We start from the raw sequence: 20,598 nt of genomic DNA, 5'->3' as shown, positions 1-20,598 counted from the left end.
CCTACTGAGATATACGGCATTGAGTAATAGGAGGGCTTCAAATCAGTAAAATGAAGCCAATTGAATCACCATCAGAGAATGATTCCATACCCATACCAAAGAATCTACAAGACTAGTATCACGAAGACACATGGTGTGCGCCGCGTTGAGGGCTCCGAAGGCTATCGTATCAGTGAATGATCTTGATATTTGGGCGGGATCCCAAACGGAAACATTACATTATTTTACTTTACTTTGCGGAATCAATGCTAAGACCTGCTTTCTGTCGTTTCTTTTTCTTTACTTTTTCTTTTCCTCTTTTAGTCTAGATTGCGAGTCCCAAGTGGTGGTTCTATGGTCCGTGATATTTCATGTACATTCCATCCTGTGGCGTGAGGTATATTGCCTACCTGGCACGCTGGGAAGGGATGGGAAAGGACGCTTCTTGTATCCTTTGCGCAGATGGATCTATCGCGCCGCACAGTGATTTCATTCCTCCCATCTCACAAAGGCTGAGGCTGAGAGGCTAACCGAGAGACATGGCATGGCAGATAAAGCCTCGAACAACACCTCTGCTTACCCGCTTACTCTCTCCCCAGTCTCTCTTTGTCATCCGCCGTCATTTCATATGCGGGCTTGTACCGTTCCTCCCCGTGTTCGTCCGTGTACCGCAACTTCGGATTCCTGACCGTGTCATTCACTCCTCCTAGACTCGTGTAGCCCGCGTCATACACTTCACAGTACCTCAGGGGGGCGGTCGTCGCGGTACATATGGTGGTTCCTGGCTCTGCAGCTCCTCCGCCCTCGCTCGCGCCGCTGCAACCGTTCGAACAAGACCCAATGTCCCTGAGATGCGGGGAGCGCAGGAAGCACCAGATCTCCGAAAGGTGCCAGTCAATCACCGGGTGGATGCGCATGAACGGCGGCCAATTGTGGTCGGTCGGGTCAAAGTGTGTCAAATGAGACCCGTGCGGGTCGGTGCGCCGGGTGCCCACGAATATGGCCTTGATGTGCGGATTGGATGAGAGGTATAGGGCAAAGGCGTCGCGGAAGGTGATGATTGGTTTGTCCAGGGTCTTTTGGTACGAGTTGGTGTGGTTGGTGTTGTTGGCGTTGGTCTTCTTCCCGTTGTTTGAGAGATCACCTCCACCACCTCCGTCTGGTCCTAAAGAGTCCACGGGAAGTGGTGGGCCGGGCGGATTGGAATGCGACTTCTGTCTCTTGTCCGGGCCGGGATTTGTGGATATGTGGGTTAAGTCGAGATGGTAGAGGCGGGCAGAATAGTCGACAAAGTCGGACACAGCGGGGAAGGGATCCGGCGGTTTTGCGTAAATCGAGGGAATGGACTTGGGGAACTCTTTCCGCCTGTTCTTGGGTTGCGTGAAATGTATATGGATGACGGCGAGGTACAGGACGAGAAGAACCAGGCAATCTTTGCCCCCGTTATAGGAGAGAGACAGGCTCTCGAATCTATGTTCGTAGTGCACAAACAACGGGTCAGATCTCATAAAGACGGACGCGGAGGGTCGGCGGGGCTAAATTATGGCTCACTCATATTCGTCCAGCGCCTTTTCTATAACTCGCATGGATATTCTCGCTTGCTCTTGTGTTTTCCTCGTCACATCATCTTCAGGAGCGGCCGAGAGGAACGAAGCGACCTGTGCATGGAGAAGGGCACAGACTTCCTGCAACGAGTGGGAGATGGGAGCGGGCGACGAAGGTACATCAGCTTCTCCATTGACCAAGACCGAGGCGAGGGTTCCATTGGTCATGGGGGCTTTGGGCGGCAGCGATGTGGTGTTCATAATGGCGACGACATGTATAGGAGGACGACGTGGTAAGAGACCGGCGAAAGAAAGAGACAGTCCAGTGTACGAGTAGAGCGAGAGGGAGAGAGAGAGAGGGACCGAGTTTTGCCTCGAAGTTTGAGAAGCCGAAAGAAATCTAGAAATCGGAGAAAATGGATGGTGTGGGGGAATCCCCGGGGCTTTGATACGTACGAGGCTTTCTCTGGCCCGGTCTGTGGCCTTTGAACCCTGAAAGTATTTCCCAAGGGTGCCACGGGTATTTACGAAGTAGAGTTTGTACTCATATGATCCTTGCCGAGTTACGAGTTCCCAAGGCTGACACGAACTGCTGCCGGGAGGCTGCGTCCCCGTCGTTGACCGAAGCCGGTAGAATAGACTCTGTCACCACCTCTATTCACCACCATGACTTGTTTCCATTGATCCGTCTCGGATCTTAGCCCCACCATCTATTCTCTGCGCCGAGGCAAGTTCATATCCTACCAATAATGTCGTTCAAGACATCAGCAACTTCATCCACGCTTTTCAACACTTGGGATGAATTCGTAGTCGGCACTCTGTGTGCTTGGAGACTGTTGAACTGTATTTAACCCACTGTTTTGTCAATGTTGCGGCTGACGATTGGTAGCAGATGAAACTGTACGGTTGTCAGGAAGGTCGTTCATCCTTACACTTCCCAGACTAAAATGTTCATATTCCGAGCATGGCATGGCATGCTCATTCCGCCTCTCACGATTGCAAATATCGCCAATTCCCCGTACCCTTCCATCATGCGCCAGTAATCGTGGTACATCCAAGGTCCGCCGCCTCGTTATGTTCATGCCGATAAACAAACCTGTCTCCATCGAGCAAAGCCATCAGCCCAGGACCTTCATCTTCTTTTTCTTCTTGCCCTCCTCGCCCTTTTTGGCGCCCTTTTGGAAATCGCGCCAACTCCCTATTCGCTGCTCTCTGGTTTCCTCCCAATCTTTCTCATGGTCACGCTTTCGCTTTCTCTCCTCCAACTGCGCGTCCTCTTTCGCCTTCTCACGACCCTCTTCTTGCATTCTCGCCTTCATCTGTCGCCGCCTCCGAGCCTCTGCTTCTACCAGTACTTCGACCGTCTTTTTTCGCCATTCCTGCTTGAATTCCTCTGTTTTTAGCTCCTCAGAGTCCACAGTGTACTTGTGCTGTCTGATCAACAGTTGTCTTGCATCTGCGATGCATTCATCAAGGTGCTGACGTTGCTTCTCATCCAGTAATGCAGTTTGTGCTTTCTTGAGCCGGTCAAAGGCTTCCGGGGCCGAAGGATTTTTGGTCTTGTCCGGGTGAATTAGTAAAGACTTCTTGCGATAAACGACCTTGATGTCTGATTCAGGTACTCCGGGTTGGAGGTCTAGTACTGCGTAGCTGCGAATGGGTCAACGGCTGACAAGCGGACCAGGAGTGGCACAAAACTTACGCATCGAGTCTAAAGGCATTGAGGATACGATCGATCTCTGCGTCCTGTAACCGATGTCAGCCAAATATTCCTTACGTAGGTCAAGGACACACACCTTGTCATATTCCTTCGCTTCTTTCTCAAGTACATCGAGAGCATCGGACTCATCATTAGCCATGGCGGGCTGATAGTATATAGCTTACCGATGACTGTCAGGATCTTCACCTCTTGGTGACAATGTATGTGTCAAAAGCGAGCGACTTTATGAGAGGGGGAAGAAATTTTGCCCAAGGCACGGAATGCTGATCAGGCGCAGTTACAGTGGTAATTACTTCGTTGGGAACAAGGTGCGACAATGGCGCAGAGACAGCAATACAACAGGACAAGGCGGCCACCAGACTCTCCTCCGCTCTGCTTGATAAGGAAGCTGTTCCGACAAGGGTTGCCGAAGTTCTCCCGTTTATCGATAACACATCTCATCATGTGACCACAAAACAATTTGAGCCGCAGCCAGTCCTGGCAGAAATCCATTCGTCAATTGTCCCAGCCAAAGTTTTCACATTGCTGCGATGGGGTCCCAGGGGTATCGGAGGGGGACAAAGGGCCCGAGGAAAGATTTTCAGAGGCCTAGGGCACTCAAACGGAAACGAGAAGAGGAAGATCTCGAGGCCCTCGCTCAACGGGTAGCCAACTTCGATCCAAAATCTGCGCCTCCGCCAGAGAACTTTGTCGACCTCCCACTATGTCAAGCGACTCAAGACGGTCTCGCAGCTTCTCACTTCAAAATCTTGACGACCATCCAGAGCAGGACCATCCCGCTGGCATTGCAGGGTGCGGATATCTTGGGCGCAGCAAAAACGGGCTCAGGGAAGACACTGGCATTTCTGGTACCTGTCCTAGAGAACTTGTACCGCAAAAGATGGACCGAATACGATGGCCTGGGGGCGCTGATACTCTCTCCCACCCGAGAATTAGCCATTCAGATCTTCGAGGTGCTGCGGAAAGTTGGCCGCAACCACACTTTCTCTGCTGGTTTGGTGATCGGGGGCAAAAGTCTACAGGAGGAGAGAGAACGACTGGGACGTATGAACATTCTGGTGGCCACGCCTGGGAGAATGCTACAGCACATGGATCAGACAGCGGAATTGGACATTGGAAATTTACAGATGCTGGTATTGGACGAGGCGGACAGAATCATGGACATGGGGTTCAAGCAGACCATCGACGCTCTCCTCGAGCATCTTCCACGGGACAGGCAAACTCTCATGTTCAGCGCTACCCAGACTAAGAAGGTCTCTGATCTTGCTAGACTGAATCTGAAAGACCCCGAATTTGTCTCCGTCCACGAAGCCGCCGATAGCGCCACGCCTACGTCTCTACAACAGAACTATGTCGTCACTCCGCTGGCAGATAAGCTCGATACCTTGTGGTCCTTCATTCGTGCAAACGTCAAAAAGAAGATTCTGGTCTTCCTGAGCAGCGGCAAGCAGGTTCGTTTTGTGTACGAGGCATTCCGGCACCTTCAGCCTGGTATTCCCTTGCTTCACCTGCATGGGCGGCAAAAACAGACGGCGCGGGTTGAGATCACCACGAAATACTCAAACAGTAAATATGTGTGCTTGTTCTCAACAGACGTGGCTGCCCGCGGATTGGACTTTCCTGCTGTTGACTGGGTTGTCCAGGTCGACTGTCCGGAAGACGCTGACACTTATATTCACCGAGTCGGGCGAACGGCAAGGTTTGAGCACGATGGCCGGGCTGTTTTATTCCTTGACCCGAGCGAAGAAGACGGTATGCTGAATGCGCTAGCAAAAAAGAAAGTTAGCTTGGAGAAGATCAATGTGCGGCAAAAGAAAATGCAACAAACCATCCGGAACCAGTTACAGAATATGTGTTTCAAGGATCCCGAACTGAAGTACTTGGGACAGAAAGCCTTCATCAGCTACGTGCGCAGTGTCCATGTCCAGAAGGATAAGGAGACATTCAACCTGAAAAAGCTCGACTTGGAAGCCTTTGCGGCGAGCCTGGGCCTTCCCGGCGCACCTCGCGTCAAATTCGTCAAGGGAGAGGATGCAAAGGCCAAGAAGAATGCCCCGAGACAACTCCTGGCTGCCCTGGAGTCGAGTAGCGAAGATAGTGATGCTGAAGGCGAGGCGCGGTCGAAACAAAAAAGGAACGGGGGTGTCAGGACGAAGTACGACCGGATGTTCGAGCGGCGCAACCAGGACGTCTTGGCGGAGCATTACACGAAGCTGATTGAAGACGACGAGGATGACAACGGCAGCGACGACGATGGAGAAAGAATAAAGGCAGAAAACAAGGCCGCTCCCAGTGACGAGGTGGACGATTTTCTCTCGGTGAAACGCCGCTTCGTTGCTGGCGACTCAGATCTCGACCAGGATAGCGACAGCGACTCTTCCTCAGCGAAAGGAAACTCAGACTCCAGAGCTTCCCTCGAATTAAAAACCATCAAACTCTCCACCAACCCAGACGCTCCGGCCCTCAAAATCGACTCGCACCGGCGCGAGAAGCTGCTCGCCTCGAAGAAGAAGCTCCTCAAGTACCGCGGCAGGGGGGCGCACCTCACGTTCGACTCGGACAGCGACACGCCCAAGGACAAGAAAGCGTACCGCGACGAAAGCGAGTTCACGGCGGCCGAGGAGGAGAGACGAGCGTTCTTGGAGCGCGAGGCCGAGAGGGCGAGGGAGGCGGATGCAGTCGACAAGGAGATCGCGAAGGGCAAGAGGCGCGAGAAGAAGGAGAAACGGAAGGAGAGAGAGAGACAGCAGCAGCAACAGCAGCGCATGGAGTCTACTAGGGACGGAGATGTCGAGGGAGACGGTGTCCAACTCGTTCCGTACGAGGGTGATCTCGATGTCGACGCAGAAGACGATGGACCTCTTCGACTCGACTCCTCTGCCGAACCTGAACCTGAACCGAAACGTCAGAGGAAATGGTTCCAAGACTCGCCGTCCGCGTCCGACAACGACGATGAGCACCATAATCGGGAGAAGAAGAAGACAAAACGCCCAAAGAAAAACAAGCGCGGCACCACCGCGCAGCAGCAGCAGCAACCACAGACGCTGGAGGATCTCGAGGCTTTGGCCACTGGTCTTCTCGCGACTACTGGGTAGTAGGAAAGCGGAGGACAGAGAGCTCACACCGAGTACCCATATGTGTGCGTGTACATACATATATCTTGTGTGCCGTGCTATGTATGCTGTATCTTTCGATTCCATGGTCGTTTCCTATACCTAGCACCTAATAAAATTTGAAGCAAAGCCGGATGATCAATGTTCTACCCATCCATTATCACAACGAATATGAAAAAAAAGAAAAAATCCCGTTACGCAACCTTTATGGTTTTTCAAAATGGAAAATTAAATCTGTTTCTGCTTTCTTTATGTGCCCGCCAGCGAGCGGATTAAGCCCCGTTGCCCATTCCCATCATTGTTCGTCCCAATTAAAAGAGGCCGTTACAATCGTATTTCATTCAATCGACAAAAAGGCCCCCCAACCAATGTTCTCTGCGTTCCCAGGGATGGCACATGCCGTGCCATGTTCCCGAGTCGCTAAATGCCCTGTTTATCATCATTATCGGGTTCTTTTCGCCATAATAGATCCGTCAATCGACAGAGAGGCCGAGATCTCGTTCAGGGTAACGGTCTGTCGTAGCAGACCGTCTCCTGACATGGGTGGTTTGACCGACTTCTCCCTTGCCATTTACTCGAGGTGGATCGGTCTGGCGATGGTGCCATGTTTGCGAATGTCTTCTTGTGAGGCTATGTACAAATAACAATCCTGCCACAAAGGGAAAAAAAAGCTCGTGGATCTTTGCTCGTTGCATCCGGGATATCGTATTGTGACAAAGGCCCCCGTCAACTGGGCTTCATGGCACACTACGCGGGCTGGCCTCGCGATGCTGACCGATTTCATGTAGATTCTATCTTGTACTGTTGACCAATTTGTGTATAGATCGGGTATCGAAAAAGCATCGATATGAGATTCGTTGCGTTCCGGGGGGTCGAAAAAAATCGACTTTGGACGCCGCCCAACTTGGTTTGTCTCGTTGGAATTATCCCTCTTTTTTTCCGAAAAGAGGCACGTAGGGTTTTTCTTCTGCCGTTGCTCATTCTCTTTGCGTCCGTTAAAAAAGGTACAAATCCGTTCCCGTGTCCTGCACGGAGCATCTTTTGTACCCGATTAAGAATAGTTGTACAAGAAATTTGAAAATTGAGAGAAAAAACAGAAGAATATGCTCCAGCTTTACCCACCCAGGTGCTCGTTGCTTCATTCGACAAAGGAAAAGGGCCTCGTATGATATGCGCGATCATTGCGATGGTGATTCTTGTGCGTGTCCCGGTCCCGTCATACACGTGAGGGGGGCCGTCCGAATCATTCATTTCGTGGACCCAGGATGCCCTGGATGTCCATCTTCGGTCTTTTTGGATCTGGCTCTTGTGTTCCTTCACTTCTGTTTCCCTGCTGTCCTCGTGGGTTCGGCAGAGTTTGTTGCGGAAGCTGCTGCACAATCGCTGGGTCGATTGGACCTTGAGGTGCTGGGAGGATCGGTGGTAGCTGAAGACCGGAGGATGTGCTCATGGGGGGCAGCTGTTCGGAGGACAAGGATGATGAAGGGCGTGGAAAGATAGGGTTCGAAGGGTAATATCCATGAGGTCCCACTTGCGGTTGCTGGGACGGGTAGTTGTAGCTACTGGCATACCCTAGCGTTCGGAAGGCCGATTCTGGTTGAGAAGGGCTGTAGGACGAGGAGACCTGTCCTGGCATTGGAGCCATGCTGCCATGATATTGTCTCGACGAGGCAGGCACAAATGTCCCTTCTGCCATTGCCAGACTCGGTGATATCGATGCCGGGCCGTGTAAAGTGAAGGCTGGTGATCTCGGCTGCCCCAATCGAGGTGTTGGTGCATTATACGGTCTAAGAGGCTGATATCCTGGTGCTGCGGCATACATTGACGGATCCCCGTATCTCCTCGGGGCTTCCCCTAGACGCCCGGACAAAGGAGTCAGTGTTGCCTCATACTGCCGTCTTGAAGAAGCGTCGTCTGGTTTCAACGGTGGCCGGCCTCTCTTCTTGTGCTCGACATCTTTGCAGGAGTCCTAGAGAAATAGTCATCAGCTCGGTTCAACAGACAGGGAAATTCCACGATCCGCGCACCTCTTTACCGCTCTGTACACATCTCCGACATGGACGACTGCTGTCACACCGCAGATGCTTCTTCTTGCAATTCACGCAAGCCGATGCGACGTGCGCCTTAGGTTTTCGAGTAGCGCGTGGTGAAGCAGGACTCAGTGCCAACCGTGGGGAAGGTCCGCCAAAGGATGTCGGTGGTAAACTCGACGCAGATTGATACGGAGCAGGGGGTAGCGGATAGTTCAGCGCATACGGCCCTGGTTGCACGGCGAGTTCGGTAATGGTCTCCCCACCTCTTGATACCGCACTTGGCCGAGGGACAGCGACGTCCAACGGCGCTACAGGGGGAGCAACTGCTGCGGCCGTCGTGGCGACTGTTGATGTTGTAGTTGGAGGAGAGTAGGATCGAGATCGCTTTCTTCTTCGACCAGCTATCTGGGCAGGTTCAGCAGGAGGTTCCGGTGGAGGAGAACCGGACATGGGAGGGGTGGGGAGAGATGCCCAGATGGGCGCGGCGACTGGCTTCGGCAGAGTGAGGTGCTCTATGGTGAATCTTGAGTTGTCGAGGCTGGACCGGTGTTTCTTGAAGGACGGACAAAGAGCGAACTGAGGTGGGCGTGAATGCTGCATCAGGTTCGTTTCCCACGGAGCTCGTTCGAAGATCGCATAGACTGCCCGTTTTCCCTTTTTCCTTTTCCCTTGCACAGCTTTTTGTCGACGGAACGATGGCCCCGGTGACTGCAATGCCGCTTCTCCTTCAAATGTCCGTGCTCAGATGTCGTTTCCGAATTCCAAAGTGACTCTGCCTCGCTCAACCAGGTACCGAATGTACCTCCGACGCTTACTTAGATGTCCGTCGCGAGTGCCTTGGGGCCCGAGTCAGTGTACTGCGTCAATACCCAATGGACTGGAGGGGAAACTGGACACAACATATCCACCAGAGTTGTGTTGCCTACCTGCTCAAGTTTTGTCAGATTCCCTCCTGGCCCCCAATTTGATATCCAACCAATATTAACCAAACAGAATTATTCCAAGTAAAGATGCCTGATGTCGAGGGTTCCAACGATTGAACAGAAGTTGGGAGGTCGTCAAACTCGGGCAAATCCAAGAGGCACAGCGCGCCAGCTGCACCAGAGCGAATCACTGGGCGTCAAATCGAGAAAGGAACGTCTGGACTCAGTGGTCCGCGGTCCACGATGAGTTCAAGTAGGAAAGAATCAAGATTCGGTGGATATGATCCGGAAGTCATGACAGGGCCAGAGAACCAAACTCAATTGTCAGAGACGCGGGCCAATGCGGTCGTAGACGTGTTCGTCTGTTATGCAAGGGCAGCCGCCTCTGGGCCATCCAGAGACAAAGCGGGAACCTGAGCAGCAGACAAATTTCCTCATGTTCGTGAACCGTGACGGCGATCTGCTCTATTGAGAGGCAGTAGACGGAGTACCTGACCCAATAGTGCCGGTTAACAGCTCCACCCTGGTATGGATACGAAGCCCACTCCTCATGAGATCCAGGGATCCAGGAAGCCGAGAAGCTGAAAAAGGTCTGCATTAGCTTTTGCGTCGGAGCGGACACTTGGCCCCGTCTTCCGCTGTCAATTGCGACATTCTATAATCCCGCAGGGTTGTGTGGACAATGTTTCGCCGCCCGTCGCGAGAGCCACGGTGCCATGGTGTGCATGTCTAGGTCGGTGGCACCAGATAGTGGTGTCTCGGCAAGCCAGCGACGCGATGGCACCAGCCACAATCCGCCCCCCAGGCTGGCGGGGAACATGAGGCCAGCTGGGCTCTTTGCCCTGGGTGGTAAGCACTGCCTGATTTTGCTCCAAGAGGGTTTAGAGACGCACAGGGCAAGGCGCAAAAAGGGTGGCCAACGTAACAAGCACTCAAAAAGAAATACTTGGACAGGTAAGCTTCGCCCAGTCCGAGTGGATTGTCATGGGAAATTCCTTGACCTGGGTTGTGCTCTGCAGAAGTCGCGGAAGAAAACACTCTGGCCTGCCAATCGAGAGCGTTCTTTGCCTCAATTCCCCCAAAGGTTCAGGGCTCAAGGTTTCTCACCATTGGGCGGACAGAGTCTGAATTGGGCAAAGCAATTGGGCAAGGCCGGCCGTTGAGAACGGAGCCTTGATAGCAACGTCGATTGGCGACAGGTTCGCAAACATGGAGAAACAGGGGAGAGACAAGACCAGACGGCTTCTGGCCGAAACGACCGAATCATTGACAGGCATTGCCATGATGCAACAGGAGAGGGTAAAGCCTTTTGGCCCCCCCAAGAGATCCAGGCTGGACTTGGGGTGGCAGGATTTTTGCCTTGTTTCGAGGAAGTAGGAAGTAGTTCGCCTACCAGTGGCCGCGATTCAGCCAGGGGTTATTCAAACCAGCGTCCAAAGGGGTGAAGACTGAGCAGCAATGTTCGCATGATCGGGGATCTGATGTCGTTCTGCCAATCTCAAGGTGTTGACTATCGGGCTGCCTTTGGCCAGAAATAGTCACAGCTGTACCACCCGATGACGAGCTACGAACCTCCGCGGTGGGCTCCCAAGTCCCACAAATCCTACTGACAAGTTGGGGAGTTACTGAGACCTCTTCTCACTTCTTTGTTTATTGTTGTTTTGGCGTCAATCGGGCTCTGGCTTTTAGGCATCCGAGGCGGGGCCCGATAGTGGGCTCAATAATGATTGTTGGGTCTTTCATTCTGACCATCGTCATATTCTTCATGTTTTCTTCAGCCACTGCATTTCCAGGATGTAGCAGGGGGGCCCCCAGACCGAAGGAATAGACGCAATCGATAAGAGGATCTTTGTTCGATTTTTCCCTCGTAGGTTGTCGAAATGAGTTGCCCCTGGACTTCTGCCTCTTTTCCTTCCCGGCAGATGCCGCCCCAAAAGTCCTACCTACATCCCTAGGCAAGCTGACGTCGTCTTGGAAAGCAAGTGATGTTGGCTTTGCAGGCCCCTGTGCGTCCGGGTGGCTAATGCTGCCCGGATCTCGGTCTTGCTTCTGCCACAGATACTCGAGGGTTTCATCGCTTGTATTTGCCCTTGATGTCGGCTTTGCTACAAGTTGGGCCGTTGATTGGGTATCTGCGCCAATCTTCAGTGGTGGCCACTGGCAGTGGCCCAGAATGCCATGTCCACGATGCTTCAGCCAGACCAGGGGTTTCGGATCAATACCGATGGACCCGGAAGTCTTAGAGGAATCTCCTGTTGGTTGAGACACACTGCGCTGGTTTCTCGCTTGGTGGGAATCCTCCGGCTGGGCTGTTTGTGAACTCCCTGTTTGGGACTCCCAGGAGGAAGACAGGGCACCCTCGTACGAGTTCTGTATGAGTATGTGCTAGGCCATGTGGGATATATCCTCCTGGTCCTGGAGCAGGGTTCCATAAATAATTTGGACACGGTAGTAGGCGAATGACCGTCGCGTGCCCCCCCTTGGGTTGAGAGACAAGTTGACAGGCCTTCACCAATCAGCCAAGTCCCATTATTGTCTACTGAGTCCAGCGAGTACATGTTCAATATTGCAGCTCGTACCCGGTCCTCGTGCTGTTGCTCGTGCTGGTAGGAATGATGGTACTAAGCCGGAGCGGAGGTCATCCTTGTTTGGTTTTCTTCTCATTCTGTGGGAAGCGGTCATCTCTAGACCCTGCCCACCATGACAGTGTCGGGGTTGACATGGCATATCCGGGAATGTATAAGGACCCCCTGGCATTCCACCCTCAAGCATGTCAGCTAACTGACGTCTCTCTGCACTTGCCTGGATGTACCAAATGTGCCTAAAGGGGACTGGCTGCCACAAGCATCAACCCGGATGTTTTCAAATCGGTCATCTTATTTTGTGTTCAATAGTTAGAGTGTTGGAGAACACCCGTCGATCAAGGCACTATTGGTTTCTGAAAGGAGGAGAGATCGTCGTTAAGCTTCCCACTCCAGGCCGGGCGCACCAGGTTTTCCGAGGATGGCGCCTCAAAAGCCTAATTAGGATCGATGACGGCGGACAAGCGAGAAAGAGGCTCGATCCGCCAGGGTACATTTCGGGTCGTCAATTATTCTCCGCAAAAGTTCCGTCGAACTTGCGACAAAGTTGACAAGTTTGTTGCGTCGATCCCGGGTGCTTTTTTCCTTGAGCGAGTCCCCTGTGAAAACGGCCCTGACGGAACTCAATTCATGATCCCTACCGGACGAGTATGTAATTTTGGACCTTTGTCGACATGTCCATTAGTTTGTGAGAGCCAATTCCAGCGGGACGAAAATGGGAACTTTGTCTGACTCCCCTGACCCTTGTATCTTCCAACGCGGCTTGGGTGTCCTGGTGCGAGTAATCATACCCCTTTCAGTCCGCGTCGCGTCGTATTCGGTATCATTTGGAGGTTGAGCGGGCTTTCCGCATCCAGTGGTCGGTGTGGCACCGCCCGGAGGCTGCACTAGATGCCATTTATTTCCCCTAGTCTTGCGCCACCCAAATCTCAATTCGTGATTTCTTGGGGAAACCCACGTGGCAATCACACCATGTCTGGCTGAGGCTAAGTGTGCTGGGGGCTGCCAATGCTTCTTTTGAGACATCTCAGCTGTGGAAGACCACCTTGCTTCTTTCTCATGAGGCAGTGAAGGAGATTAAATTTCAAGGCAGCCGGCACACCGGGAAATTTCTATGCGACAAAAGAAATTCTCCGATGCGAGAGTCTTGTCGTGACGAAGGCGTTCGCTCTCTTTGCGAGAAGGTTCTTGTTTGATCCGACAATATCTCAGGGAATCAATCTCCAGGTCGAGGAACGACCTCGCATCGAAGGTTTCGCACCCGTTGAGACCATCCATCTCCTCAGCTAGGTACTCGTAGGTATGGACCTGATTAATAACACGGCACCAAGTTGCATCTAGCGTTGCATTTTCTAACCTCCAACAGTGTAGGCTATGGATATCAATGTCGCGCAACTCGGCTAATTTGGGGATCCAGATCAAAATAAATGCGTTCACCATGGCCAAACAATCACGGGTTGAGAGTCAGGACCGTAACACGGGATGGCATAAGAGGTATTGTAAGTGCATTGTGGTGATTTCGTTCAAGGCGTTTTAGGAGAGGTAAACAATACTCGTTTGACCGCGATGACACATCTACCTTTTGATTTCAGAGAAGCGAGACCGCAACAGAGTGAGCAGACAGCATTCGAGGTATGGACGAGGGAGTCCACTGCCCATGGGAGATGAAGATGAAGTATTACTTGCGTATTTATATTCCAATGTGCGCGATGCTCCTTGCGGCTGCCAAGAAATGAAATGACGACAAATCCCAAAGGGGCAGTCAACGTCAACTTGAACCTCACATCAACAACTCGCCCTCCACCATCAGCTTGTCGAATGACGAATCCATCAACGTTTACGCTCACATCACTTGTGGCCACAGCTGCGTCTCCTCTCTATCCTTCCGACTGTCTCTTCAGCTCCTCTGCAAGAATTGATTGTGCATCTACCAATACATGTCGCGTGCTCTGATCGACCCCTCGTCAGTCGTCGAACCCTAGTAGAATTCCAGGACAACTGCCGAGCGCCGGCACGATCCCCTCTAATAATGGCTACTCAAGCTGGCGCAGACGATCCTCTTGTTTCCGCCTTGCCGCCGGCCACCGATTACATGACTTACCTAACGTTGCTGGAGTATCAGTTGACACCTCACAACCTTCCCACACTGAGCAGACTTCTCAGCGACGATGATGGCAAGCTTGCAGAAGAAATCGGTTGGGATCTGTTGAAACTTCTCCTTCCTATGTTGAAAGATACCCCTGAAGAGGCCAACCGATGCTTGGAGATCGTTGCTCGACGGGGTAATCCGAGAGAAGTCGTTGTTCGCGTTGCCGAAGAACTAGAGAAGTTGAGTGATCCAGTCCAGGCCTCTGACAATGAGGACGACTTCGATGAGAGATTTGGCCAAGACGAGCTACCGACGTTCCCGGGTGAAGCACCTCGAGTGCACCTTGGACAGATGACCCTACAGGGCATGCCTGCCGCTGTTCCTGCTGATAAAGCCAGCGGCGAGTCGAGCGCTGTCCATGAAACAGTGTCGGTCAAGGCATTGCAGCTGCAAGCACTCTTCAATATGTTGGGCATTCTCCACCCTAGGATCAAAACACAGTTCCCTAGTCGCTTCCTTGCCACGTCTCTGCCGGCCGCCCTGGGTGCTTATCGGCAGGTTCCCATCTCAACCGTGACTACTTCCTCATTTTTGACCATGTTGGAGAAGATATCTGGCAAGAAACGGCCACCTTTGCCGCCTCGCACCAGCACCCAAGGCGAGGGCCCGTCGTCGAGCACACTTGCACAGGATGTGCCTGCGACCGCAGCGCCTTTGCCAGATCCCGAGGCTAGGGCTGAAGAGAAAGATACCGGGGTCAGTGAGCCTTCGCAGGGTGAAAAGGCCATCATTTTTCGACTACTTGACGCCGTGCTACTTGAAGTTCTGGATGAATACATGTCCTCGCTTGCAGCTCATGAACATCCCTCCATGTCGTGGACCGCTCGACTACGGGAGTATCGCGAGCCTAAAAGAGTCGTGCCCGGTAGACCGACAGAGATTGAGGTCTGGGAGAAAACGCCAGAACTGAAGGAACGCGATGCCCTTTTGGCGCGGTTCCTCTCAATCAGCAAACAGATGCAACTCGACCCAAACCAAGAGATCACAAAGCTAGTCTATGAAGACGAGGACGAAGATGTTGGGAACCCCTACCATGATAAGGATAATGCACCTTCGGAATACCCGACCACGCCATCTCAAATTCCCTTCCCTCGAGCCGGAGTCATCTTCCTCCACGCTTACCAATCCTATATGACTCCGTCTGAGGCAGAGGTGCTGCTCACCACCTCTGAGCTGACAAAACTCATCGCTCACTCGTTTCCCCTCAGCGCAACCCCGTCAATACCCCTGCCACCGCTCCAGGATTCGCTTCTCTCTCTTCTGTACAAAAGATCTCTAGCAGTCTCTTCTGCGCCAACAACACCACAGCCCTCTCCGGCCAAATTCCTTCTTTTGATAAGCACATTGACGCAACTCTTTACCATCACACCTTACCCCTCTCTCCGTGATTCGGCACACTACATCGCCACAAGACTGCTACACGCGTATCCCGACCCGACCGTGCGCTTACAGGTCATTGCGCAAACGCTTCGAGGAGACACGCTCAGCACTAACTGGGCGGAAATCGAGGATGACTTGGAGGCGACCGAACCTCCAGCTCCAGGGATCGATGAAGAGACGGGGCTTACGAGAAGCACTTCAGCTTTGCAGCCGCATCCCATCCCCCTCGCTCCTCTGCAGCAACTCGGGTCATTGAAGGCTGTAGGGGTGGACTGGCTGAAGGAGGAATTCTCACAATGGATTAGGGCAAGAACGCAAGGCCTGGCTGAAGAGGGCGCCCCAGTAGTCGGTGCTTTGGATCCTGCGGCAGTCCTGATAAACCCGGAAGACGCGACCTCGGAGGCAGAGGCGACTGAAGATCGGGACGACATAACAGCTGCGCTGGTCGATCTCCTCTTTCCGCCGGATATAGCCACATTCACTGTCTCCTCCACCTCCTCCACGACAGCATCAACTTCTGCGACTTTGCCCGAAGAACCATCCCCGGATAAATTGTCAGAATTTCTTCTCTCAATGCCCTTCTACATCTCGACCCTCAATCTCATCTGCATTGTGCTTCCACATTTACCTTTATCTCAGCACCCAACCTCGACGCTCAAAGCCCGGATTTCTGCTCATCTGTCATCCTTGAACAAGGCGCTGGATTTTCTAGTTGAGTTGCTGGAGCACGCGCAGACATCGGCTTCAACCACTTCCTCTGGAGAAGGAGGAATGCGAGGAGGTGCTGGCGACGAGCAAGAGGGATTCCTGGAAGAATCGCGTGCCGATATATTCGCGTTGCAAGATGCCTGCGCCAGAGCCACTGGGGTGTGGGAGAAGGTGAATCACGGAGGATGATGATGATGATATGATGATGGACGAAGACCATACGACGACGATGGGATATGACAATGAGGAAACGACAAGTGAGCAGATGAGATGAAATGTGGGATTTCTATCTCCGGTACGCCTCCAGACCGGAACAGTGGAGTCAAGGAGACGTGACTGAAAAAGAGACAGACTGGTGTCCGCGTGGACTGAAGAGAATGAGTAAGTAGTAGATGGGAATATCTACTGGTGCAGGAGTCTACTCAGGACGATGGCTGTTGATTGTTGGCTGTTCGTTGATTGACTTGACCATGAATTTCTCAAACCAGGAAGAAAAAGCAGTGTGTATGTAGATGGACATTCTTATTTATGTGTTCTCTCTCTCTCTGTGTCTGTCTCTTGAATCTGTTTCGGCTTTTTTTTTTCAATTTGATTTTGAGGGTCTGGCTTCAATCTTTTGAGTCTTTGACGGTGTCACAGTGACTGGTGACTGTGGTGGCCTGAATCGGCACCGTCGATCTTCTCTGGTGCGATCTAATCTGCGCCAGAGTGTGATTGCATAGGTACAGAAGCCAGCTTGCACCAATCTTCAAGCCAGCCAGCCAGCCTTCAGCGTGGTCGAGGAGTATGTATGCAAGTCCCAACGGAACAAACTTGACGCAACCCTCCCCAGGAACCCCCCAGAAAAACAAAACAAATCCACTCGTCTCTTGTCGCTTGTGACTAACAAGAAAATCTGCATCGAAAGAGTAAACGTCCGATCCCCAAGTTGTCTAGTTCGCCCATAGTCTAAAACTCCGGTCGACGCCCAGTTCGTTCAAACAAGTCATGATAGCGAAGCAAGCAGTCCTGTTGATCCCGAGCCCCACATGCAGAACACGACTCCAGGGATAATGCTGCGAAGGTCCAAGGTCGAAGGCCGGAGGCCGGAGGAGGTAAGAATTGGTCCGCGGGATGGGAAGAGAATCTCCCCGAACACATTAGGATTCTTGTGGCGACCCTGTTCTCTCCGAAGGCGCGGAAAGTCATCGAAACCCCCACTACATCGGTTCCAATCAACCCAACCCCACAACAAATTGGCGAGATGTGTCCATGTGATGTACACCGACACACACAAGGCAAACATTTCCGATTCTTTCCAAGGGGCCCTTCCGATCTTCGTCCCAGAATTGGGGGAAATACCCCCCGGAGGGCAGATCTTCCCCTCGGTGACACGATTTGTGGTTGGTTTTTTTCTTTTCGTGTGCGCATCATCCACCTACTCCACGTTCTATTCTGCCCGGTTCCGATCGCTCCTCGAATTTTGGTAGTGCGAATACCTGTTTGGTGAATGAATGCAAAGCCAAAGCTCGAACTGCATATCGGACGCCGACTGCGTGGTAATCATTTCCGACCAGCTGCACAACACTTGCACGCTCCACCAAGTTCGCCAGATTATTTGTCCCGAGTGTAGTTGATTATGACCAGACGTCTTCCTGGTACACGCCGCTGCTGCGCATGCTCTTGACCACTTGTTCGGCTTTCTTCTCGTCCACGCCCCGCTCGGCAGCGATGATCTGAGCGAGGACTTCGTTGACTTCGCGAGCCATATGAGCAGCATCACCACAAACGTAGAAATTGGCCTTTTGTTGCAGGAGTTCATTAACCAACTTGCCATTTTCTTTGAGCAGGTGTTGCACATAGACCTTCTTGGAGGTCTCGCGGGAAAAGGCATTGAAGATGGTCAATTTATCGCCCAAGATCTTCTTGTATTCCTGGAATATTCTGTTAGCAACCAATGTCACTCCTGAGATCAACGGTAGTAATAAACTCACCTCCCACTCCTGCTTGTAGAGCCAGTCTTCTGTCGATCGACGGCAACCGTAGAAGAGTACCGTGTGCCCGACCTCCTCCCCTCTTTTGGCTTGTTCTGCACGCTCCTGCACGAAACCTCGGAACGGCGCAACACCAGTTCCAGGACCGACCATGATGATGGGCTTGCTGGGATTTGACGGCAATTTGAAATTGGAGTGTCGGACATGAACGGGGACATGAATACCGTCGTACTTGTTGCGGGGACCAGTGATGGCGTACGTGAGACCATGAGGTGATGGGTCCGGATCTCCGTTCTGCTTCTGCTTCAAGGCCAAAAGGTAATTGGTAGTGACGCCCTTAACAATGTGACCGGCACCGGGAACGCGGATTGATTCGACCACTGCAGTGATGGCGATCTTCTGGGGTTGAACAAGTGAAGACGAAGAGATCGAGTAATACCGAGGCTGCAACTTGTTGAGACCCTCCACAAGGCAAGAGAACGGGACAGCGGACCACGGTCCAGGGTGGACGGCCGAAACGGCCTGGGCAATGTTCAGCATCTGCGAGGCAACCTTTTCCTTGAAGTAGTCGGCATCGGAACCCAATTTGGTCATTTCCTTCTTTGCATCCTCGTTGGGGGCAAAAGCGGCGAGCGTGGCTAAGAACTGACGCGAGACAGGGGCGCAGATTTCCATATGATAGCGAACAGCGGCGTCGTAAGTTGTTGGGGTTGGGAAGGGTACCTTGGCGGTTGCGTCCATACCCTTCATGCTGATAACCTTGTGTCTCTTCTCTTCCAGGCCAAAGGTCTTGATCAATCGATCCACTTCCATGCCTGCGTTCGTGGGCCAAATTGCGATATGGTCCCCAGTGGTGTAAGAGATGCCGGAGCCCGATATATCGATCTCGCAATGCAGGCAGTTTCGATCTTTGACAGTAAACAATTCCTTTGACTCGGCAATCGGTGCGATGAACGGGTTGTGAGCATTGTAGGGGCCCTTCTGCGCGCCTTCGAGGTGGTTCTTGTTGGGTTCTCCTAGATAAACAGTGTCACTTTCTGGGGACAGATCATCGCGTTCTTCGACGCTGAATACTGGTTCGTAAACAGCTTCACGTTCTTCCAGTCCCATTTTCTCGGCCAGAGCAGCCCACATGGGTTCTTTCCAGGCCAAGAAGTCTTCCTCCATGGTACCAGCACCGTCATCTCCTTCACCCGCAGCCCCGATCCTCTCAGCACCCAGTTTGGTCAAAATCTTGTCCAAGTTTCGGACCATGGAGTTGTAGTGCTCGTAGGTGTTGTTGCCCAGACCAAACGCAACATATTTCAGGTTACCCAAGGGCTTATCTTCGGAGGCTTCGGAGAAGGAAGGAGGGTCTTGGTTCATAAACTCCCAGAATTCGACCGCGTTATCGGTGGGTTCACCCTCGCCATAGGTGGCCATGACGAAGAAGGCAACTTTGTCCTCGGGGAATTTATCGAGGTTTTCATAGTCGTAGTCTTCCAGGTCAGCAGTCATTGTGGCCAGTCCGAAGCGAGCATGGCCCTCTTTGGCTAGACGGGAGGCATAATCTTCGGCGGTACCGGTCTGGGAGCCGTAGAAGATGACACAGTTTTTGCCCGACTCCTCCATCTTCTCCAAGATGTTACGGGAACCTTTCTTGGAAGCGCTGCCATTGAGGGCAGATGTGGCATAAGGGTCCTTGGGGACACCCCAATAAGTGCCTTTGGTGAAGTAGGCGACGCTACCGAGAAGTAGCAGAACGAGGACAATAATGTCCAGGGTGTCGACCTGAGCCATGGTGGGGATGTGTATGGGATGAGGCTCACTGGACATTAGGTCTGCGAACTGGTTCGGAAAGTGCAAAAAAGAGGTGTCCTAAAGGAGCAGAGCGACACTGCTTATATACGACCGCAGCCCGCTCAGTGGTGAGCAATTGGACAGCGTGGAGATACGGGCTCGACGGGTACTTTGGGCTGCCGCGAACTGTATGTGGCCTGATGTGGCCAAGATTCCGGTGCGCAGATGTGCAGGGTGTGCACCTGGGCCCTCCTTGAGAGTGTTAGGTGGCTTGGTGGGGTAGACTGCGCAGGCTAGGTGTTTTCCTCCTTTTTTGCTTTGGCCTTTGTGTGGGCTCGGCGGCGTCGCGTTCCAGCTGCGAGATGGGGTAGCAGAGTGCGAGAGCAGGGGACGCTCAGATAATAGAGGCCAATGAGTCAGTATGGCGGATGCTCGATGGGGCTAGTTGAGGCCTTATCGGGGTTGGTTCGTCACCGTTGGAAATGGAAACCTTCGACTGAATTTCTCGCCTGGAGGTTCGACTTGAAGAAACACAAAGGTGTAGAGCAAGAAAAAAGATAAAGGTGAGAAAGCGCAGGAGATTTTAAACCCAAATCAGGATGTCTAGGGTCAATGTAAGGCTTGTAAACCGGCAATTGGGAGAATCGAAGAAATATAGAGGATCTGGGGTCTGGAGAAACTTGGCCGCCTGCGTGCAACGGCAAAGTCAGGTCGC

At 52.5% G+C, this 20,598-nt stretch overlaps 6 protein-coding genes across 6 annotated transcripts; 2 read left to right on the top strand and 4 right to left on the bottom strand.

Moving 5' to 3' along the window:
* Positions 1-563: 563 nt before the first annotated feature.
* Positions 564-1,784, bottom strand: AYO21_08383 (hypothetical protein; the record flags this gene model as incomplete). The annotated part of the gene is made up of 2 exons (XM_022658328.1): positions 564-1,449; positions 1,531-1,784. The coding sequence occupies 2 exons, from the start codon at positions 1,782-1,784 to the stop codon at positions 564-566; spliced, it is 1,140 nt and encodes a 379-aa protein (XP_022509369.1).
* Positions 1,785-2,641: 857 nt separating this feature from the next.
* AYO21_08382 (hypothetical protein) lies at positions 2,642-3,382 on the bottom strand (the record flags this gene model as incomplete). The annotated part of the gene is made up of 3 exons (XM_022658327.1): positions 2,642-3,173; positions 3,226-3,269; positions 3,320-3,382. The coding sequence occupies 3 exons, from the start codon at positions 3,380-3,382 to the stop codon at positions 2,642-2,644; spliced, it is 639 nt and encodes a 212-aa protein (XP_022509368.1).
* Positions 3,383-3,773: 391 nt separating this feature from the next.
* Positions 3,774-6,338, top strand: AYO21_08381 (hypothetical protein; the record flags this gene model as incomplete). The annotated part of the gene is made up of 1 exon (XM_022658326.1): positions 3,774-6,338. The coding sequence occupies one exon, from the start codon at positions 3,774-3,776 to the stop codon at positions 6,336-6,338; it is 2,565 nt and encodes an 854-aa protein (XP_022509367.1).
* A 1,261-nt stretch (positions 6,339-7,599) lies between these two features.
* AYO21_08380 (hypothetical protein) lies at positions 7,600-8,839 on the bottom strand (the record flags this gene model as incomplete). Its single annotated transcript, XM_022658325.1, has 2 exons — positions 7,600-8,325; positions 8,384-8,839. 2 exons carry the CDS (start codon positions 8,837-8,839, stop codon positions 7,600-7,602), a joined length of 1,182 nt encoding a protein of 393 aa, XP_022509366.1.
* Positions 8,840-13,923: 5,084 nt separating this feature from the next.
* On the top strand, positions 13,924-16,320 carry AYO21_08379 (hypothetical protein; the record flags this gene model as incomplete). The annotated part of the gene is made up of 1 exon (XM_022658324.1): positions 13,924-16,320. The coding sequence occupies one exon, from the start codon at positions 13,924-13,926 to the stop codon at positions 16,318-16,320; it is 2,397 nt and encodes a 798-aa protein (XP_022509365.1).
* A 1,427-nt stretch (positions 16,321-17,747) lies between these two features.
* Positions 17,748-19,883, bottom strand: AYO21_08378 (NADPH-cytochrome P450 reductase; the record flags this gene model as incomplete). The annotated part of the gene is made up of 2 exons (XM_022658323.1): positions 17,748-18,044; positions 18,105-19,883. The coding sequence occupies 2 exons, from the start codon at positions 19,881-19,883 to the stop codon at positions 17,748-17,750; spliced, it is 2,076 nt and encodes a 691-aa protein (XP_022509364.1).
* Between the last annotated feature and the right edge of the window lie 715 nt (positions 19,884-20,598).

Source organism: Fonsecaea monophora (assembly GCF_001642475.1).
Source record: "Fonsecaea monophora strain CBS 269.37 chromosome Unknown Scaff72, whole genome shotgun sequence".
NCBI lineage: Eukaryota > Fungi > Ascomycota > Eurotiomycetes > Chaetothyriales > Herpotrichiellaceae > Fonsecaea > Fonsecaea monophora.
The sequence above is the reverse complement of the archived record's forward strand: the minus strand, read 5'-3'. Positions and strand labels throughout refer to the sequence as shown.